Below are 21,350 nucleotides of genomic sequence, written 5' to 3'. Positions count from 1 at the left end.
AGGGGCCTCCGGGTGGTCCCTGTGGGTGTTCAGGGGTCTCTGGGTGGTCCCTGTGGGTGTCCAGTCGTCTCTGGGTGGTGTCCATGGGAGTATGGGGGCATCGGGGTGGTCCCCATGAGTGTCCAGGTGCCTCCAGTTGGTAAACAAGTGAAGAAATAAGTGCGCAACGAAATAAACCTATAATATATTAAAATGTATCAGTGACCGTGAATAAAGTGCACCCTTGGATAAACCCTTAAATAAGAGGTATAAAATGTGTATCATACAGTAATGGCGGATGCAGCTGTATAATTTGAGGTGGCTCAATACTCCGACAACACTATACAGAAAAAAGACAAAAAGCAACAGCGCAAAACCGCATGGTGAAGTATATCAAGTATATTAGGAAAGTAAAAATGGTAAGTATTCAACGTACATTTAGTAACAAGATAGAGCGCATTGAGTGTATACAACAAAGCAGGTTACCACACTAGAGAGCTGCAACGAATGACTCTGGTAGTCCTCATTGAACGGACGTGTTGTCAGCCCTCCGTCTCTGATAGGTTGCGTGCGGCACACTCCGTAATTCCTTTGGCCTCGATCGCATCAGCAGGGGGTTCCTCCCGGAGATGCTGATAGTCGGAAGCTCAGACGACAAGTGTCCCTTACGCATGCGTAATCCAGGATTCAGTCCAAAATAGAGCCAAACATCAGCCCCACGGTGGCAAGAGATGGTATCTCAGCTGTTTGGTAGCACAGTATTCACAACCAATATCAAATACTTCTTTATGGCAGAAATGAATATGTAGGCTAATAGTACCAAGCCAAAACAATTGGGATAAAAACAGCCTGACTTTGTCCATCTCAGGGATTCAGCAATAGTTTGTTATTGTTTATCTCAGGGATTCAGTTACAGGGTAGAGGGAAGTACCAGGGGACTATGGTCTCCCTGGGAATGGGCCTGAAGAAGGGGTTTTTATACCCTGAAACGTTGCCCCCCCTTGTCCTTGACCTTTTTACTCCCTTTTTTTCTTCCCCCTCCCTTCCTTTCCTTACCTCCCTTCCCTGTTTCTCTCCCTGTCTGAGTACATTTTGATTACTTTGGTTATTGTTTGGCCTTTGTGTGCATCCTATATGTAACATGACATTCTTTTTTGGCTGATCCACTTACTCATGCCCTTTGATTGATATATATATATATATATATATATATATATATATATATATATATATATACAGTGGTCGACAAATCACCAAAAATCTACTCGCCCAACCACCTAGTACCAAACGTGTGCTGCTTGGGCCAATAGGAGCTCGCCACGATGTTAAATCCACTCACCCGGGGCGAGCAAATGTATAGGTTTGTCGAACACTGTGTATATATATATATATATATATATATATATATATATATATTTATATTTATAAAGCAGAAAATAGCCATGTTAATCCAGTTGCGATAGTGCAGAATAAATGAGTTCTTCAGTATTCAGTGATACCTTTTTTATTGGACTAACAATTTATGTCATAGGACAAGCTTTCGAGAGTTATCCTCTCTTCTTCAGGTCAGCAATACTGATATTCAAAGGGTTCAATGGCTAAAACAGTGTGGAGAGAGGGGAAAAAAACCCCTTTGTATATCAGTATTGCTGACCTGAAGAAGAGAGGATAACTCTTGAAAGCGTGTCCTATGACATAAATTGTTAGTCCAATAAAAAAGGTATCACTGAATACTGAAGAACTCATTTATTCTGCACTATATATATAATATATATATATATATATATATATATATATATATATATATATATATATATATATATATATATATATATATATATATATTTCACTGTGCATTTTTGTCATATTGGATGTAGCTCTGGGCTCCCTTTGTGTTTTGTTTTTTGCAGCAACTGGTAAAGCATATCTCGGACCACTATCTTAGCACCCTAAGATTGTGCCCATTAGGCAGGATCACTGGATCTTTCTGTCAGAAGTGGTTTTGTTTGGACTGTTGTTAATAATTATAATAAAACATTTCTAGACATCCAGTGGTCTTTCTTTTTACGCAGCCCAGCTTCAAACTACTTCTGACACTGCTGTCTCAGGAAAGGACTCTATATCCACATTACTTTCTACAGCTCTGTTGTCAGCAGACCATGTAACTTGTTATAAAAATCTCAGTTAATTTATCACAGCCAGGAGCGTTTTACAGATGCATCCTGTTTTTGATTGCTTAGCTTGTTTCTCCATTGCAGCATCCTTGATCATACTGTATCTCTTTCACAGGATGATGTACTTTATACAACATTCTGGGATTCATAAGAATTTAATCCCTCAACAGTTAATATTGTTTTTACAAGTGGTAGATTGTAGCATCTTCACTTTGTTTGACAGTTTGTAACTTTTGACAACAATCTTTTTTACATTTCTATAAGGTCCAGAACCTTTGGCGGATTCCTCTTTGATACCACTATTTATGTGCCAGTTTCACATTTTAGCGATGAAGATACAGGTAGCTGCTACATAATCGCCATAAATGCTAATTTGCCACTGTAAAACTTTACTTTTAGAAATGTGCAACCTTTTCGCACAAGTTTCCGAAACGTGCAAAATACGAAGTTCTTTTCATAAAAAGTCAATGTATGTTGCAAATTTCAACACAAAGCAAATCAGCATTGCATGGCCCTTTTCAAAAAATTCTATCAAGAGACAAGTTTGTAGCATTCTGCTGTAAATGTAAAAGGTGTGATTGCTAAAAAAAACAGCAGCAAAAGGACGTTGCAATGCTAAAAAATGGCAGATTGCTGCACTTAAAGGAAAAGAAAATGGAAAAAGTCTCTGAAGCAAATATGAAAACATTTGCAAATCTGCACTCACCACCACCCTTCTGCATATGATTTAAGTCGATCATAGTCAAATTGTAAAACGAACTGTTATCATAAATGTAAAAGCTGTCATTAATATCTTATAAGCACATATCAGTTGCTAGTTAACACATGATGTGTACACTCTACCCACATTTTTATTTATTCAAACTGATCTTGATAATAATACATTATGAACCCTGAGTCAGAGGTGTTCTGTTGATTTGAGCCATAAACTATGTAATAATTGGGAATCATTAGATACTGTACAGTATGTCACACTCCCTGCTGAATGGTATACTATATTTTATCATGCTGTGCTCTCTGCCATTCGGCCACACTACACAGGTGTCCTGCCTTTTACAGCCTATTTGACATGGGACCAGACAAAGCAGTTATACTGTATAGCTAAACACTGAAATACTGTATTTCAAGTATTTAGGGAGATAGACTTAATTTAAGTGATCATGCTATGAAATATTTGTACAATTTTGTTTTAACAACATCAGAAGGGCATGTTTATTTTCCTTTTTAGCATTGATCTCTTACCGGTGGTGACTTCAATATGTAGAAAGAAGAACCCTTCAGAGCCAGGAACTTGAATTTGTAAATTTGAGATCCATCAGATCCTTGTACTCTCTCACGCACCCACCCCAAATGCATGATCTGTAAAGGTACAAAATCTTGCATTTAATAATGTATGTAATAACAACTAATAATAATAACTTGCAAAAAATATACACAGTATAAATCACTTAATTTACATTTTACATATTATATTATTTTTTCTATTTACAGTGGTATTTAGGGATAAATATTTATGGTAAGTAAAATTCAGCAAGCTCACTACAGTACATTATCCAAAGATCATCAATATAAAATGCCAAACGACCCCCCATCAGTGTGGCCTCAACATGTTCCTTTAATACATATAATATTTTTTGGAGATAATCTATTGTACAAAATGGATAAACAATAATGTTGTTGCATGGTAGCAATCAAGAGATTTTTTATTTGAACTAAGATTTGAAGCTTGGATGAATTTGCACTATTGCAACTGGAGAAACACTACTTCCTGCTGCTGGGACCGAGCCTCCAACTATCTTCTACCATCATCCACTATTGACGAGTGGTAGACTGCACAGAGCGGGCTGGTGGATTGATGAGCGGCGTTTGATTGGTGATATGGATCTTTGTTCCTTTCCGCTCACTCACCTGCTGAGCAAGATGATGTATTACCATCACTTAAATCTATAAGCCACGCTCTGTAGCTCAGGCTGATACTTAGCCTGCAACTTTGCTTCTTATTATTCCCACGCCACCATAATATTGCCTCTCAATACCACATATATAATGTATGTGGCATGGATGATGTGTACTATCACATACCTACTATTATCACAGATATTTTCGGGACTATGCTAATCTATACCTACAAGTGCTCATAGTGTTTTTGATACATGTTTGCACAGAATGCTATTATGCTCATACACAGCTGATCCTATGTGATTCCACTGTGTGTATAGGGATTTTCCCTTTCAACTTTCTGTCCAGGTCATTCAAGCACTGATTATTATTTTTCTGTTGCCATTTATTTGAGCATGTATGTGTGATAGTGGTTTTTGTGCAATATTTTGATATAGGCTGCTCTTGGATCCTCGTTTGGTCTTAATCTGTTATTTTAATTTTCTCTTTGCTCTTCTTGTTACCATGTCATGATAAATAAAACTTTTTTTGTAATTTTGTAAATTTGATCAGAGTGCTTGTTTTGGGAATTTCTCTTTTGTGTGTTCATATAGTATTTTTTCCATAGCACCGCCACATCACTATTTTAGTTATACATTGTGGTTTTGATCTTCACTTATTATTAATTGATGTTTGATGCAGTAATCTGTGTGTGTATATATATATATATATATATATATATATATATATATATATATATATATATATATATATATATATATATACTGTATAAATATATATATATATATATATATATATATATATATATATGTATATACAGTATATGTATATATACATACATAATGAATACATTTGTGTTAAGGGGAAAGTATATGGCTGCCGGGGTCAATCTTTCTCTAGATAGCTGTGTCGTCATTCTAACATGGGACAATATATGATAGCATTATTTTTCCCACTGGCAGATGAAAATACCCTTAATCAAATCAACGCACTCTACAACCAGTACTGAAAGTACTAAAATAAAAATATATAAAAACAGAAACTAAGAAAACTGCATTTGTTATACTAAAAATATTGTACGAGAAAAGTATATATTACATTTTTAAATGATAAAAGAAATTTGTAATTGCTGGTATTGATAGCTCTGCTATTATCATACCGTACAGTGGTGACATTCCTCTACAAGTGTAAATGTCATCTCTGTCAGTATACTGTACATGTACAGAAGTAGCAAATGTCATCACCCCCGCTGGTACATTGGAACTTGACACACATAACGCACCAGCGAGAGAAGCTTCCATTTTATGTAATGAGCCATGTGCAAATTGGGAAGGGAAGGGAAGAGAAGAGAAAAGAAGGAGAGAGAGAGAGAGAGAGAAATAAAAATAAAATTAAAGCCAATAATCCACATTTACTAAGCGATGCTACTCCAAAGAATGTATTCTAGCACTGGAAACCATCACAGCCCAATTCTGGTTAAGGGTCAAGTGGAAGTGGGACAGTCTGGAGGAGACCAGGGCACAGAGAACAACTGCCAGCTTAACATCTAGACATGTTCACTATGCCTGGGGCTCATGTGAAATTATTTTGCACTGAATTAACTCTCTCAACATTAGCAAAAGTCCTATTTCGGGGTCTGGATAGGACCAGATGTACATAAAGTAAATTCTTTGGAAAATAACATAACGTTATGCTACAATAATGTAATATTAAGTCTGGGCTAATTATATGTTAGGTTATTGCATAAAATTAGCTTTGCTAATACTGTTTTACTGTAAGGGAGGAAACATAATGTCTGTTTCCATATATACAAACACAAATAGCACTGCCCTCTAGGCAAGTAGCAAAAGATCTTAAAGATGAGAATCGGTGCAGGTGGACACAAGGAATCCCTATTTCCTCCAAAAAAATAAAGAATTAAACCAATTGTCCACAGCACTCAAACAGTAACAATCTCACTGGGGTACCTAAGACCCCCTAAAGAAAGAAAATAAATACTAGTATTAAAAATAAAAAGTTTAATATACAATGCATCTAGAATGAAGCTGTAAGCCGTACAATGATAGCAGGTGGAAAGTACAACACATCCAGTATGAAAACTGTTTTATCAACCTTAATGCATAATCAAGTACCTAAAATGCACACAAACAGATAGCCATCAGTACACAATCTGTAGTACACCACTCACAGCATAGATATGTCTAAGATAAATAGAAGAACCAGCTATGATGAGCCTAATTGCAGCCAGTGTAACTAACCAGGGCATACAGGAGCATGCTGATGAAACAGTGTAAAATAACACTAAAATAAATCAAAGTATACTATAAGGTAGCTGAAAGCCATAAGAGGGAGAATCCTGCTTTTGCATATCATTACCACTAAGAGCTGGAAGAAAATAACCATGCCTTATTTAAGGAATAGCATTGGGTTGACATTATATTATTCACTTTAGTGATAATTAATTAACCCAATGTTAATTTAGGCTAATGTTAGGCTAAATATGCTAATGGAGCTTTGAGGATCTGTCCCAAAGAGTTTGGCAAAGATTTTCTTTACTTCTTCCCCAGATTCTGCTTTATATATGTCAGTTGTAATTCCATCTTCTCTAGAAGCTGTCCCATTCTTCATGGATTTTATTGTCTTGGCTGCTTATTTTAAAGGTACCCATGGTACAGAAATTGATGTTGTTTTTGTCTCCCTCTTCCTGTGCTGGATTATGCCTTATGTTAACTGTGTTTTCATACAATATCATGTAGAATGATAAGAATATAATTTTTATGATAAGTGCATCATATTTTATTGTTGATCCATCCTCTTGTTTGACTGCAATGATTTGCTTCCTTTCAATCATACTGTAAGTCGCTACTTCACCTTCTTCAATCTTTTGTGATCTTTTGATAGTCGTCTTCACCATATCACAGTTACATTTTCTTATACTGTATCTTCTCATTATTGGTTTGTGGATCGTGTTGCACAGTTTTGCACAGTTCTGCACATTTAATTCTTGTTGTTTCATATTGGAATGACTTCTTATCTTGTTGTCTCCTCAGGAACTGCTTGGTCTCATCTAATATGTTGTTATCCTGTTTTATTGTTAGCATATAGCTATCAGGGGTGTTTGACACATATCTCTAGCAATATGCCTACCATATCCACTAAATCGTAATATAAAAGTACCATAGGTATAATTATCTGGTCCAACAGCCTGGTATATCCTACTAACAGGGGCTTCTTAGGGACACTATACCATCAAAACATACCTTCTCAATGGCAGCAGTGGGTTTTTAATATATGGGGTTTCCACTTGGGTGTTGGGTATCCATTTTTGTGGCAGTATTGCTATCTACCTTCAACTTATTGGACACCCAATAAGATATCAGCAATTAATGTATCTGTCGATCCTTTTAATATAAATACGCAATAAACGTTATTTTAAAACTTCTCAATTCATCATCATTTTGAGGTGTGGGCCATTATAAGGAATTTCTCTCTCCTTATGCTTGCACTAAACACTTGGCTACATAGTATACTCATCCTAGGCAGCATCCTCCTCTTATTCCACTATGTGGTAGAGCAAGGTTATCCCCTATCCTCATATTCCATTTTTTCCCCATCAGCAGGGACATAAGACTTGCTTTTCTCTGTCGGTGTATAGTATATATGATAACAATGGAAATCATGGAGAATACTTTATATTGTGAAACCTGCTGCTACATTCTATTTGCTGCATTTGCCTCCACTATGGAGCAAATCCATCAGGAGCTAGGACGAATAGAAAAAGAGAAGTAAACAAAGCCATTGTTTTAAGATTACTGTAATTGTTTGTATATTTTAAAGCTGCTTTATAACTTTGCTCTGGTTATTACAACTATTTAGTTGCTGTGTATGTTGTTTCTTAGTCAAGTGTAGCTAACACATATTTGCCGTCAGCAAAAGTGGTATATATTTTACTGTATGTCCTACAATAAAATGTTTTGTTTTGCTGTTTCGAGTTAATACTCTTGACCTAAATGTGAAAATCTGCAACACATATTTTTACATTGGTTTCCTATTGTAATATAAGTATATTTTATGGCTGTAAAAACAAAAAGCCGGCGCCTCCAATAATATATAGTGAGTGAATTCTGACGAAATAGAGAGTCCAATCGGGGATAGCAAGCAATCCTGAGGGGAATCTTCAATGAAGTCTCATGAGGATGACAAACACACATAAACATCAAAAAAGACAAAGGGAAAAATCATAGTGTAACTCTAAAAAAACAAACACATGAGAAGCATAACCTAAAGATTATTACAATTTTAATAAAATGCAATTACTAAATATAAAACAACAAACAAATGTCCGTTTGGCTAAAGACACTGATGAGGCAGTACCATCCAGTAGGAGTAAAATTGAAATCCTACTTACAGCAAGGCTGAAAATAATAGACCCATTGAGTAGATGTCCTTTCTCCCCAGACCAGGAAACCTCTGCAAGAGATGAAGTTGCGTGTCCTCCGGAGCTCCACGCTAACAGAACAACCCCCGCTGTCGCACTCACATGCTCGGACAGTCTACAGGGAGGGCACACGGATAATCCGGAGCTCCACGCTGCTGAGACAGACAGCACCGCCTCACACTCAGACCCGCTGGTCGCGCGGTGTGCTGATGACGTGACAATTTTGTTTGGTTTTTGTTGATTTGTGTTGATCACTTTTTGCCTAGGCAGCCTCACCTTCCAAGTTAAGTTTCCTTAGTAATCACTGTAATAATAATATTATTACTATTTTTAATTTTAGCATTAGCGCTGTCCACACTTCTTCCCCCTATTTTTTTTCACGATATTTTATGGCTGAGTGCTTTCCATTTATTTCAGTGCAATATACAGTAGAGTGAGTTTAGCTTTAACTGGAGCAATTTCCAAAGTTCCAGTACTTATAATTTGACATGTCAACTTTACCTACTGTACTCATTTAACAATAAAATAAGCACATAAATAGCTTCATAAATAGCACAGTTACAGTATGTTCTTGTAAACCTTTTTGAACATGCCTCCACCTTTGCCTAGTTTAATACCTTAACTACAGAATGCACATACTGTATGACTGTGCAATATACTACCTCACATAGGACAGGTTTAATTATTGTAAATGCAATAATTCAATATATTTAAGTTGCTGATGAAATTGTTCCTTCTTTTTGTCTGGGAGTAAACCATTGATAACTAAAATATTTCTACAGTGTTAAGGCACTATAAAGGCAAAGTATTTGTTCAGTGCATTTCATGAAAACAATTCAATAAGTACCAGTTTGGCAGGGGAAAAAAATGTAGCCTTAGGGCCTCATGCAGAGAGCATAGAATTTTAAAATTGGCGAATTTCATAAAAAGTAGCTTTTTTGGAGAGTTTTATTCTGCATATGCAGAAAAGTGCGAATTCTGCTATGTTTAACATGGATGCGTGTGGCGAGTTTAAATTGGCGAGATGCGCGCTTCAGAAACGTGTAAAAACAAATTCGCGCCTTTTTTTTCCCCTTTACTATAGGCGGCGAGCGCCATCTTTTCCTGGCGCGGCAAAAATGCGAGAATCGCGCCATTTTCTTGGCGCGAACAGCCGCTACATGCCGTTCGCACCTCTCTGCATTCGGAGAGTTTTAAAAATGGCGAGATGGAGGTTCTCGCCAGCCGCGAGGCGAGTTTTAGCAATAGAAAAAACAAAATGGCGCGTTTTTCGAAACTCACCATTTTATGCCGGTTTCTGCGCGAAATTGAACAAAAAATGGCGAATTTCGAAATAACGATGCTCTCTGCATGAGGCCCTTAGTCACAGTTTTTATTGCGAGTTTAGTCTTTTTTATAATACTGAGTTAATCTAATAAGAATGCATTAGAGGAAATATAAGCGCTTGAAGTGCAGACTTTATAACTGGACTAATGTGGTGTGGGTAAAACACAGTTTGATTTGTGAAGATGCAATTAAATAATTTATCAAAATGAAACCTCTAAAATGTTACAATCTCCTTTTATCCCTTTTTAAAAGCTTTTCTTGAATCACCGAGTTCATCATTATTTAAACCTTTATCTGTGCTCTTAAATCTTTGTTTACATTTCCAATGCTAATGCACTGAACATATTGGAATCAAATTTTAAAAAAAAGTTTTTACATCTGTCACCTTAGTAATTAGTAGAGCAACCTAATTTTTTGTTGTGATTTCCATCAAAACTTCTCAGACAAGTTGTCACTTGCCTTGATTATATTAAATAGATCCAAACTACAGCAACTTTAAATTAAAACAGATTCCACGTCATTATTTTGAATAAATACATGTATATCTCCTTTCCTTCTGAAATGACTGTCATTATCTTTAGAAAGTCAGAGTTATGTATGCAATATTCTGTTGTGATTGCAGTGCAAATTTAATAAACACACAGGTGTTCCTCTATTGTACTGTATGTCTCCCACTTTTATATGAATGTAATGGAATTGTGAATATTTTTGAATAAATATTAACCTAACACATCTGTACAAAGCTGTCAAGGTGCAATAAAATGGAAGCACCCATCCAACACTTTTCAACCATTTTTACTGCTGATTCCAATACATACACCGATATCTTAGATATCTTGCTTGCTGCTAGTATAGATGTGCAAATGTTTTGCAAAATTGGTCTTGGTTGTAAATTACTTTTCATCCCCAATTTCATCAGAATTTCAACAATTTGACCATAACGTTGCTACTTTCTGACAGGATTTTGTGAAAATGACAGTAAATAGCAATATGTAAAGGGCCACATGGACTTGCGCATTGAATTTTAATGCTTGGCATTTTCTTCTTTGCAAAGCTTGCCATTTTTGCTAAATGTGTTGTGGAAAAAGAAAATTGGCAAATTGGATCTGATTTCTTAACTTCAGTTAATACATCTGTTGCTCTCTCTCTCTTGAACTCAGTTATCAATTCCTCAGATATCAAGCCCTGAAAAACAGGGTCCCATGATGGATTAAATACCACAGACAGGAACAGGAGAATGTACACTACCGACACACTTAATCCGAGCAGGGCTAGTTCCGCAAGCCGGGGGATGCCCCGGCTTGCTAGCCCCACTCCCTCGGCGTGCCGCGCGTCACCGATGCGCGGTCACGCGTCATCGGGTGCCAGCGCCCCCTGCACGCGCGTCCAGGGCTCCCCGAGGGAGCCCTGGTGTCCCGCGATGTGGGGGACGGCGGCAGGGGGTTCCGGGGGACCCGGCGGACCCGGCAGCGGGAGGGAGAGCGCCCCGATCGGAGGGCGCTCTTCCACTGCTTCGGCGCGCGCCCGGCACCCTCCGGCGCGCGCCAGGTTACTGCTGCGGCCGAGAACGGGCAAATGCTCGAATAAACTCGGCCGCAGCAGTACTGTATGCAGCACACTAATAAAACAGCACAAAGTTAGCTGCAACAATATAGGCTTTTTAATGAATCTTAGTGGACAAAAAGGAACAGAAAACATTTCAAGGCAGCAGCCCTTTCATCAGATCACCCCTGAGTAAGATCCCTATTTTGTATGTGAAATACCACATGCCACTTTAGAAGTTGGAAAGAAATACAATATCAAATCTAAAATAGCATGTTAGTAACTAATTAGTGTTTGGAAATGTTTGGTAAAGAAAGAAACAAATATGCTTGGCGATCAAGATTGCATCATAATCTGAATATTTTTAATATGAAAAATGCTGATGTAAAATATGTTTATTATCTTTGCAAATTAAACAGAGAAATCCTAACTGTATCAATAACAAATATACAAATATATATATATAATGCATACTGTTTCTGTTAGTGGGTAGTTATGGGATTATACCTAATCGGCAATGATCTGAGCTGTGTTCCAAAGCACATTCTAAAATAAAAATCGTTGTGGTGCTTAAAAGTCACAGACATTTGTTATTCATGAGTATTTCTCAAAAATAGAATACCACTAGATAATTTAAAAATGCAACTTTCCTAAACTGGAATTCAATGGCATATTTAACACAGATGTAGAATAGTACTGTTTTAGCCCATAGAATATACAGTTAGTCCTCGTTTTACGACGCTTCGTTTTACGACGAATGGCTTATCCGACGCTGTCCAATGCATCCCTCTGGCCGGTTTTACGACGCCGAAATGGCTTATCCGACGCTCTTACGACGCTTTGCAAAGTTGCAACATTATGTCAATCAGAAAGCTGCAGTCAGAGAAATCATCCAGATCAGTCTGTGTGAAGGTTTTGTGGTATATTTATGCCTTTAAACATGTCTAACAGTTTTATTATACAGTTCTGGATTCAATAAATAGAATCTTTACATCATAATGTATGTGTGTGCAGCATAATCTTATTGTTTGAGTAAAATATTTTGTGTATTTTAGCATTAAAAATGCCTTCAGGAACGGAACGTTTAATTTAAACAGTGTTCCTCTGGGAAAACGGGTTTTGCTTTACGACGCTTCGCTATCCGACGCCATTTTGAGTAACGCATTGCGTCGGATAACCGAGGACTGCCTGTACAGAACAAAAGTAAGGTTGATTCAATTTAACTAACAAAAAGAATAGCACACAGAAAACTCTCACAGTGTATACAATTTATTTCAAAAATATATTAAAATATAGACAGTGAATTAATGAACTCACATTTGCACTTCCTTCTGAAAGCACATCTAACTCGATCTGGCATTCAATATGGAACCCAGCAGATGTCTGGAGACAAGACAAGTCACACACAGTGTACTCTGTCCTGGGATCTCTCCCTGGTGCATGCGCTATTCTCCAATCCTCCACACTTCAACGTGTCTACTGGGAGATTATGTCACTTCCTGTATGGTCCGTGAGGGACCCTTGCAGCACTTACACTTTGCTTTGATGGATAACAGGCTATGGCTACTGTAGCTAATAAAATAAATACCTACAGCTAACCTTTCTGTGAAATGAGTAGCATGCCTCCAATTGCTATAAAGCTCAAATATTGATAGCATATACACATATATGAATATACAGTACATGTATAAATGGTGCAATAACCAATAGAGCTTGTGTATACATGTATATAATTCTGACGGGAATAGTAAACATGAATGAATCTAATGAAAAAAAAATGTAGATACATAAAAATTATGCATGGGTATCAATGTGAAATTCTCTTATACAAATACAATAATGATTAAAATTAATTACAAGAAAAATATGAAAATATAAAAATCACATAGAAAGAACAACCCCTACAGAAACTCTTGAGATAACGTGTATATTATATATATATATATATATATATATATATATATATATATATATATATCTGAACCCCGTTATAACGCAGTCCTCGGGGGCCACCGATCTGACCGCGTTATAAACGGGGTCGCACTAATTTTTAAAAAAATGGCTGCCGCACACCTGATTGGAAGTAGGAGAGAGGAGGCAGGAGTGAGGCGCCGGCAGCCCCAGCACATTCCCCCAACAGCCCCAGCACTTCCCCCCACAGCCCCAGCACTTCCTCCAGCAGCTGCAGCACTTCCCCCCGCAGCCCCAGCACTTCCCCCAGAAGCCCCAGCACTTCCCCCAGCAGCCCCAGCACTTCCCCCGAAGCCCAGCAGATCCCCAGGAGCCCCATCACGTTCTCCCACCAGCCCCAGCACTTCCCCCAGAAGCCCCAGCACTTCCCCCAGCAGCCCCAGCACTTCCCCCCGAAGCCCAGCAGATCCCCAGCAGCCCCACCACGTTCCCCCAGCAGCCCCAGCATTTCCCCCAGCATCCCCACCACGATCCCCAGCACCACCAGAGATAGGGGAGGGGTGTGTGTGTGTGTGTATTACGTTTGTTGGTCTAGTCATTTTTGGTCAAATAAAAATGGCTGCTGGCAATGTCACTGCCAGGTCTGTAGGTACTATTGCATTTTTGAGGTTCTTTTTGTTTCTGTAGATCACATTCGGGGCATCTGTCATTAAGATCATTCTGAGGGATATGCCAATGTCTACATATTGTTTTATTAATGAATGGAGCTGCTTTTTTGTATCTAGTAATTAATGGTACAATCTTGCTACCATAACAATGTCCTTTTCTTTTCTTATTTTATCTAAGAAGTGTTTTCCTGTCCAATGTTTGGATCCCTTCCAAGATGCCTGAATGACTTCTGTTTTGTACAGTTTATCCTCAAAGCATTTGGCACACATTCCTGCATTCTCATTAAAATTGCTATCCCTTGTACACTTTCTCCTCATATTTTGACATTCTTAGAAATTGGTATGACATTGGTATGATCTCATATCCCTTGAGAACTATACAAACCAGACAATTCTACAAAGAGATCTAAGAATTATTCAAAAACCTGGATTTGAGATCGAAGATGTAGATTTTACAAAAGAATGGGAGAGCATTATGGATAACTGCTCTTTCAAGCTCATACAAATATTAAGGGTAGATCATTTGGAGAGGGATATGATACTGACAATAGAAAATAAATTCCTGAAAGACAAAAATGGACTATGAGCATAACTGGCAGAGGAAATGGGTACCACATCAGCAAACACAAAAGATGTAGAGGAACACCCAGTATAGTCACTTTATTGGTCATAGTAATAATAATAATAATTATAATAATATCTTTCATACTAATAGACAGGTAACTGGGGACAACAGAGATACTATAGGACATATAGACAGGAACCATCTGACTATAATAATTTCAAAGGGGGTAACGTGAATATGAGGAATAATAGATTTACCTCCTTTCAGTCAATAAGGGTGTAAGTCATTTTAAAGGAATAGATAAGAGACCGAAATTGAATTGGAATATGTAAAATTAATATACAAGGCACAATACTGAGAATATAAACCCATTTAAATTAAAAATTATAGGGCTGGCTGCAATGGTGTGGAGTCCAGGGGACAGGAAAAAGGTTAAGAGGCAGCAGTGGTGCAAAGTCCAGGCAACAGGCAAAGGGTCAGGGCAGGCGCAAGGCAGTGAGGTCGGGGTCACGGTCTGGGGTCAGCAGCAAGGAATCCAAACAGGTAACGGAAGGGGCAACAGCAAAGACCGACAGGAGCTGCAGAAACACAGAACTTTGCTCGGTGACTCCCTATGGTAACTGCAGCCTTATAAAGCAGGCTGACAGTATCCAAAATGGCAACAGAGAGCAGGAGGCAGGAGAGACAGAAAACCTGGGCCGAAGTGAAAACTCGGCATGGATTGAACAGAATCCTTTCAGTAACCCCCTCTTGAGGAGAGACTTCCGGGCAATCTAAGATGGCTTGGCAGGAAATTTCTGATTAAACGCCCGGACCAGGTTGGAGGCATGGACATACCTGGACCTGATCCATGAATTTTCCTCGGGTCCACAACCCTTCCAATGGACTGAGTATTGTAGCCCGCCATGGGGTCTTCGTGAATCCAGTATCTGGCGTACTTCAAATTCCACCTGGCAATCCATCAAGAACGGTCTAATGAATTTGGGCCCGAGGTTGGAGGAAGGCAGTTTCAGCCGGGAATTTTTTTTAGCCAGCCAGACCTGATCTCCCACTTGAAATGGGGGGGATGGACGTCGACTTTTTCCACCTGGTTCTCTTGCTGGAGGGCGGTTTTGGGCGAATTGGCCTGGATCTTCTTCCAGAGTAATTGGAGTTCTTGGATTTTATTATCAACTGAGGGAACTCTGGAGAGAGGACTGGAAGTATGAAGAGAAGCAGGGTGGTACCCATAGGCACAGAAGAACGGAGATTCCAGTGTGGAATCGTGTTTCAGGAATTGCGGGAAAACACGGCCCACAGGAGCAGATCAAAACAGTCATCCTGTAGTTCAGATGCAAAATATTGCAGGAATTGCTCCAGGGACTGGCCAGACCCTTCTGTGAGTCCATTGTACTGGGGATGGTAGGAAGAAGAAAAATGAAGGGAGATGCCCATTCTTTATTTATTTATAAAATATTTTACCAGGAAGTAATACATTGAGAGTTACCTCTCGTTTTCATTCTTTGACAGTAGGCCCTCCAGAATCCTGAGACGAATTGTGATCCGTCGGGACTCCATGAAGGCAAAATATTTCCTTAATAAAGATTTCAGAAACTTCAGAGGCTGTAGGTAGCTTCCTGAGGGGAACAACGATCAACTATGACCAGTATGGTAGTCATACCCCTGGAGGGCGGCAATTCCATGACACAATCAATGGATAAGTGGGTCCACGGACAGGTGGTAACAGGAAAGGGTTCTGATTTGATTTCTGGTTCTGTAAGGTGGAAGCGAGGACAGGGGGGTAACGAAGAGAGGTGGTAATGAGGAAGGGGGTAATGAAGAGAGGGGGATACCGAGGAGAGGGGGATACCAAGGAGAGAGGGTAATGAGGAGAGGGGGGTAACAAGGAGAGGGGGGGTTAATGAGGAGAGCGGGGGTAATGAAAGGGGGTAAGTGCAGCCTCGAGGGGGATGGCCCCTGGGAGCAGGTCAATGGTACAAATGTGAGATCAGTGTGGCGGTAATGCCTCTGCCCGTTTCCTGCCAAATGCATTAGCAAACATCTAGTAAAAAACTGGAGGGCATGACGAAGAAGTCTCAGTGGTGGTCGAATCCTAGAAATGGTGCAAGACCTCGAAAGACAAGATTCATGGCAATGTTGTCCCCAGGATGCCACTTGACTGGTCGCCCAATCGATCTTGGGGTTATGGTGCCACAATCAGGGAAGGCCAAGGACCACTGGAGTAGAGGGAGAGCAAATGATATAGAATGAAAGTGTCTCATTGTGGAGTGCCCCCAGCGACACCAGCAAAAGCTTTATTTCGAGGGTGATGGTCCCAGGTTTCAGAGGTCTTCCATCAATGGCTACTACCGCTACTGGGGTATACCTAGTGTGGAGGGGAATGGAGTGGAGTTCCACAAATGCAGGATCAATGCAATTCCCTGCGGCTCTTCAGTCCACAAAAGCCTAAGAAGATGGAGGCTGGTCTCAAGGAGAGCGATACTGGTGGTTGGGTTGGAGAAGGAATAGAAGAAATGCCCAGAGAATATTCCTCTATCTTCACTGGCACTGAGGTTTCCCTGATTTAGGACAATTACGGGCAAGATGACCTTTGAGCCAACAACACAGGCACAGCCCACTTTCCCATCTCCTAGCTCTCTCCTGCTCCGGTAATTTGGTATCACCTAATTGCATCGGTTCCTCATCTAGGAGAGGTGCTGGAAGAGGCGTATTGAAGTGGGGAACAGGCTGAAATATTGGAGTTTTTGAAGGACGGTCTTACTTGGTTTGCCATTCTCACATCCGGAGATCTATTCTGATACAGAGGGCAATCAAGTCTTCCAGATCTTTAGGGGTGTTCCGGCAGGTCAGTTCATCCTTTAAATGCTCAGAGAGCCCTTGCCAAAATGCTGCCAGCAGAGCTTCATTGTTCCAGCCCGTCTCTGCAGCAAGGGTACGGAATTCAATGGCATACTGGCCCACAGTGCGGGTTCCATGCCGGATTTGTAGGAGCATAACAGAAGCAGAGGACCCGCGACCGTGAGCATAGAATACTCTTTGAATGCTTTGAGAAATTAAGCTGCGTTGTCAATCAGTGGGGCCCAGGCCAAAGCCTTGTCTGTTAGTAAGGAAATTACGTATGCTACCCTGGAACGATGGGTGCAGGACATGGAGGACTGGAGTTCGAACTGGATTGAACACTGATTCAAAAATCCTCTGCACGTCAAAGGGTCCCATCCATAAAGAGGAGGCATAGGGATCCGTGGTTCCCTGGATGTACGGGATGACAGAGCTGGTGCTGGAGACACTGCCAGCAATGGTGGTGCACGGATAGAGCCAGCCTGGAATGTATCCATCCGGGTGATAATGTCCTGAAGCCGGCTAGAAATGAGTGACAGCTGTTGGTTTTGCTGGACAAGGCGTGTCTCCTGATCTCCAAGTAGTTCCCCTTGGAGAGATACAGCTCGCACTACCTCAGCGGGGTCCATGTTTGTCTGAGCAAAATGTGACGGTGCTCGTCTCAAATCAGGAGGCAGACCTGCAGGGCTGAGGTAGGGATGTAAATAAACTGACCAGTGCCCTGGAACAGGGTCCTGTAAGAGTATTTGTAGTCCATATGGAAGCAGGGGTCAGGGCTGGTGGCAATGGGACTGGAAAAAGGTCAAGGAGGCAGTAGTGGTGCAAAGTCCAGGCAACATGCAAAGGGTCAGAGCAGGTGGAAGGCAGCAAAGTCGGGGTCACGGTCCGGGGTCAGCAACAAGGAATCCAAACAGGTAACGGAAAGGGCGACAGCAAAGACTGACAGGATCTGCAGAAGCACATAACTTTGCTCAGTGACTCCCTATGGTAACTGCAGCCTTATAAAGCAGGCTGCCAGTACCCAAAATCGCCACAGAAATCAGAAAGGGCAGGAGAGACAGAAAACCTGGACCGAAGTAAAAACCCGTCACGGATCAAGCAGTGTCCTTACAACTAGTAGCCATCATATCACATTGAAAGATGGCCCATGGCCAATTTCAAAGAATGTGGAGAAACTGCACAAGGGATTGTGATTTTAATGAGAATGCAGGAATTTTGGCGAAATGTTTTGAGGATAAACTGTACAAAAATGAAATCATTAAGGCATATTGGATGGGAACCGAATCATTAGACATAGGAAAAAATCTGAGATCCAATAACATCATTGAAAAGAGAAAAGCACATGGTTATGTAGCACGATTGTACCATTCATTACTAGGTACAATAAAGCGCTGTATTCATTAACAAAGAATACATAAATATTGCCATATCCTTCAGAATCACCCAGTTCTGAAGGTCATTATTCCAGAATCCCTAAAAGTGATCTACAGAAAGAGTAAGAACCTTAAAAATTCAATAGCACCTACAGTACTTAGGAAGAATCCCTCCAACAAATACTTACCATGCTTATCTAAAAAAAACAGAGGGCTTTTTTAAATGTGGCAAAATGTCATGTATCACTTGCCGCTTCATTGACCCACAAAATAAGGTTATTTCAATAAATGAGCAAAAGCGTTAAAATAAAAGATTGTATTAACTGCAGAACCTGCTTCACAGAAAAGGACCCTGAGGGAAAGATTTCTGAAGAATAGTGTAGAAGAAATATTATTAGAGACTTTGAACAAAATCATCTGTCAAAATATTTTCTGGATTGTCACGATAAAAATCCTGAACAATTGAAATGAAAAGGGATATGATTAGTCAATAGGCCCCTGGGGGTGGGGGGGGGCAGATTTCTAAAACTTCAACAAAGAGACACGTGGTGGATACATAAACTTAACACGTACCACACGGACTCAATGTAGTTATCGATGCGATTGCATTTTTATAGTGTACACTCCTCCACGAGACAATCTATTTGAATAATTAAATGTACACATATTTTTTACCAATAAACTTAGCAATTGTCGTCTTCCTTTAAAAACATTATCGTTTTAAAAAAGTACCCTTCTAAAAAAAAATAGTATAATTTTTAATACATTATCCCTTTAAAAATAGTATCTTTGAAAAACAGCGTATTTTTAGAAATGGTATAGCTTTGGTATTAGTATTTTTAGTTGAAACTATTATCCACATACAATAGTTAATAATATAATTTTATCCCTACTGGTTTCCGGGCAGATTCTCTGGTATTGATTTTTTTTGGATATACTACATTTACACCTTATTTCAAGAGGTGTCTGTAAGGGTTATTGTTTCCAAGTGATTTTTCTATTTTTCTATTTTCATATTTCATATTTTTATTGTAATTGTTTTTAATCATTATTGTATTTGTCTAAGATAACTTCACAATGATTCCCATGCATAATTGTTTATGTATCTACATTCATTCATGTATACTATTCCCTTCAGAATTATATAAATGTACAGTATACACAAGCTCTGCTTTTGTAATGGTGATTGCACTATTTTTAGATGTATATTTATTTATTTGTATATGTTATCAAAATTTGTACTGTATAGCAATTGGAGGCATGCTAGTCATTTCAGGGAAGGGCTAGTTGTAGGTATTTACTGTATTAGTTAGCCATATCCTGGTATCCATCTAAGTAAAGTTTGAGTGCTGCCAGGGTGTATTTGAGTATGAGTAACTCATGAAGGAGACCCCACTGCAGCACCTACCAAAAGCCCCTGAGGTAGTGAGAAATCTTAACGAAACACATTGGGGTCTTTGTTCCCTGATGGACCATCTAAGAAGTGACATCATCTCCTAGTAGACGTACTGAAGCGCAGATAATTGGAGGATAGCACAGGCACCAAGGAAAAATGTTTTCAAAGATTGCGGAGTGCAGATTTCACAAGACACATGAAAAAAATTAAAACACAATATACAGTGGCGACACACTTTATCCTTACCTGGCTAGTGCCGCAAGCCGGGAGGTGTCCCGGCTTGCTCGTTTATTTCCCTCGGCGTGCCGCGCGTCATGGCGCGCGTGCCCAGGGCTCCCCAAGGGAGCCCTGGTGTCCCGCGATGTGGGGGATTACGGTGGGGGGCTCCGGGGGACCCGGCGGACCCGGAGAGGGGAGGGGGAAGCCCTGATCGGAAGACCGATCCTCCGAGGCTCCGGCGCGCGCCCGGGACACCTCGGCGCGCGCCCGGTTTCTGTTGCGGCCGAGACCAGGCAAAGGTAAGAATAAACTCGGCCGCAACAGTAGTGCAAGAAGTTCCTAATTTGTTGTGGGCTATTATTGGAAAACCTCTGAGGTGGGAACTCACATTCTTCCAAATATAAACAGGCACTTCAAAAACTGTCATCATTATCCTGTATCATATACATGGGATGTGTCTGTTTTGTAGAGTGTCCTGATCAAGTAGTAAGAAACACACTTGGAGTTCTTGTCAATATTGTACTTTTATATATATGCTAGATTTACATCTGAGAGTATACATACTGATGCAGCCACCAGTATTAGAACAAGAGTTCTAATACTGGTGGCTGCATCTGTAATCATTCCTTTCTGACCAAATTGAGTGGGATAACATACTGTATATACAGATCCACATTGGATTTTTCTAAGGTTAATTGTTATGGATGCATTTATTTCATCAAAAATTGTGATCTGAGGTTTTTGGTCAGGTAGGGCAATATAAGATGCTGTGGTTATACATAATATCATTATTGACTCTTCATGTGTGTTTCTCATGCTGTTTTAATGTGTTTGTATTTTTATTTTTCAAGTGATTTCTTATTTATAGATTTCCTTTTGGTAAGAGGTATTTTGTGATAAGATATTTTTCTGCTGAATTTTAAATTTAAATTTTCGCGCCTTATTTTAAATGTTGATGGCCAGTGACTGACGTCACAACTCTCTTTCTAATATTGAAGAGGGTTGTTTGTTCTGCTATTGCA

General features: G+C 39.6%; 1 protein-coding gene across 1 annotated transcript in view; it reads right to left on the bottom strand.

Moving 5' to 3' along the window:
• Window positions 1-21,350, bottom strand: part of SNTG2 (syntrophin gamma 2) — a 503,218-nt gene that overhangs the window by 205,051 nt on the left and 276,817 nt on the right. The window contains exon 18 of the mRNA XM_075595051.1: window positions 3,396-3,512. Within this exon, the coding sequence (XP_075451166.1) occupies window positions 3,396-3,512 (117 nt within the window). The remainder of the gene's footprint in view (window positions 1-3,395; window positions 3,513-21,350) is intronic.

Source organism: Ascaphus truei, chromosome 4, assembly GCF_040206685.1.
Source record: "Ascaphus truei isolate aAscTru1 chromosome 4, aAscTru1.hap1, whole genome shotgun sequence".
In the NCBI taxonomy this organism is placed as follows: Eukaryota; Metazoa; Chordata; class Amphibia; order Anura; family Ascaphidae; genus Ascaphus; species Ascaphus truei.
The sequence above is the reverse complement of the archived record's forward strand: the minus strand, read 5'-3'. Positions and strand labels throughout refer to the sequence as shown.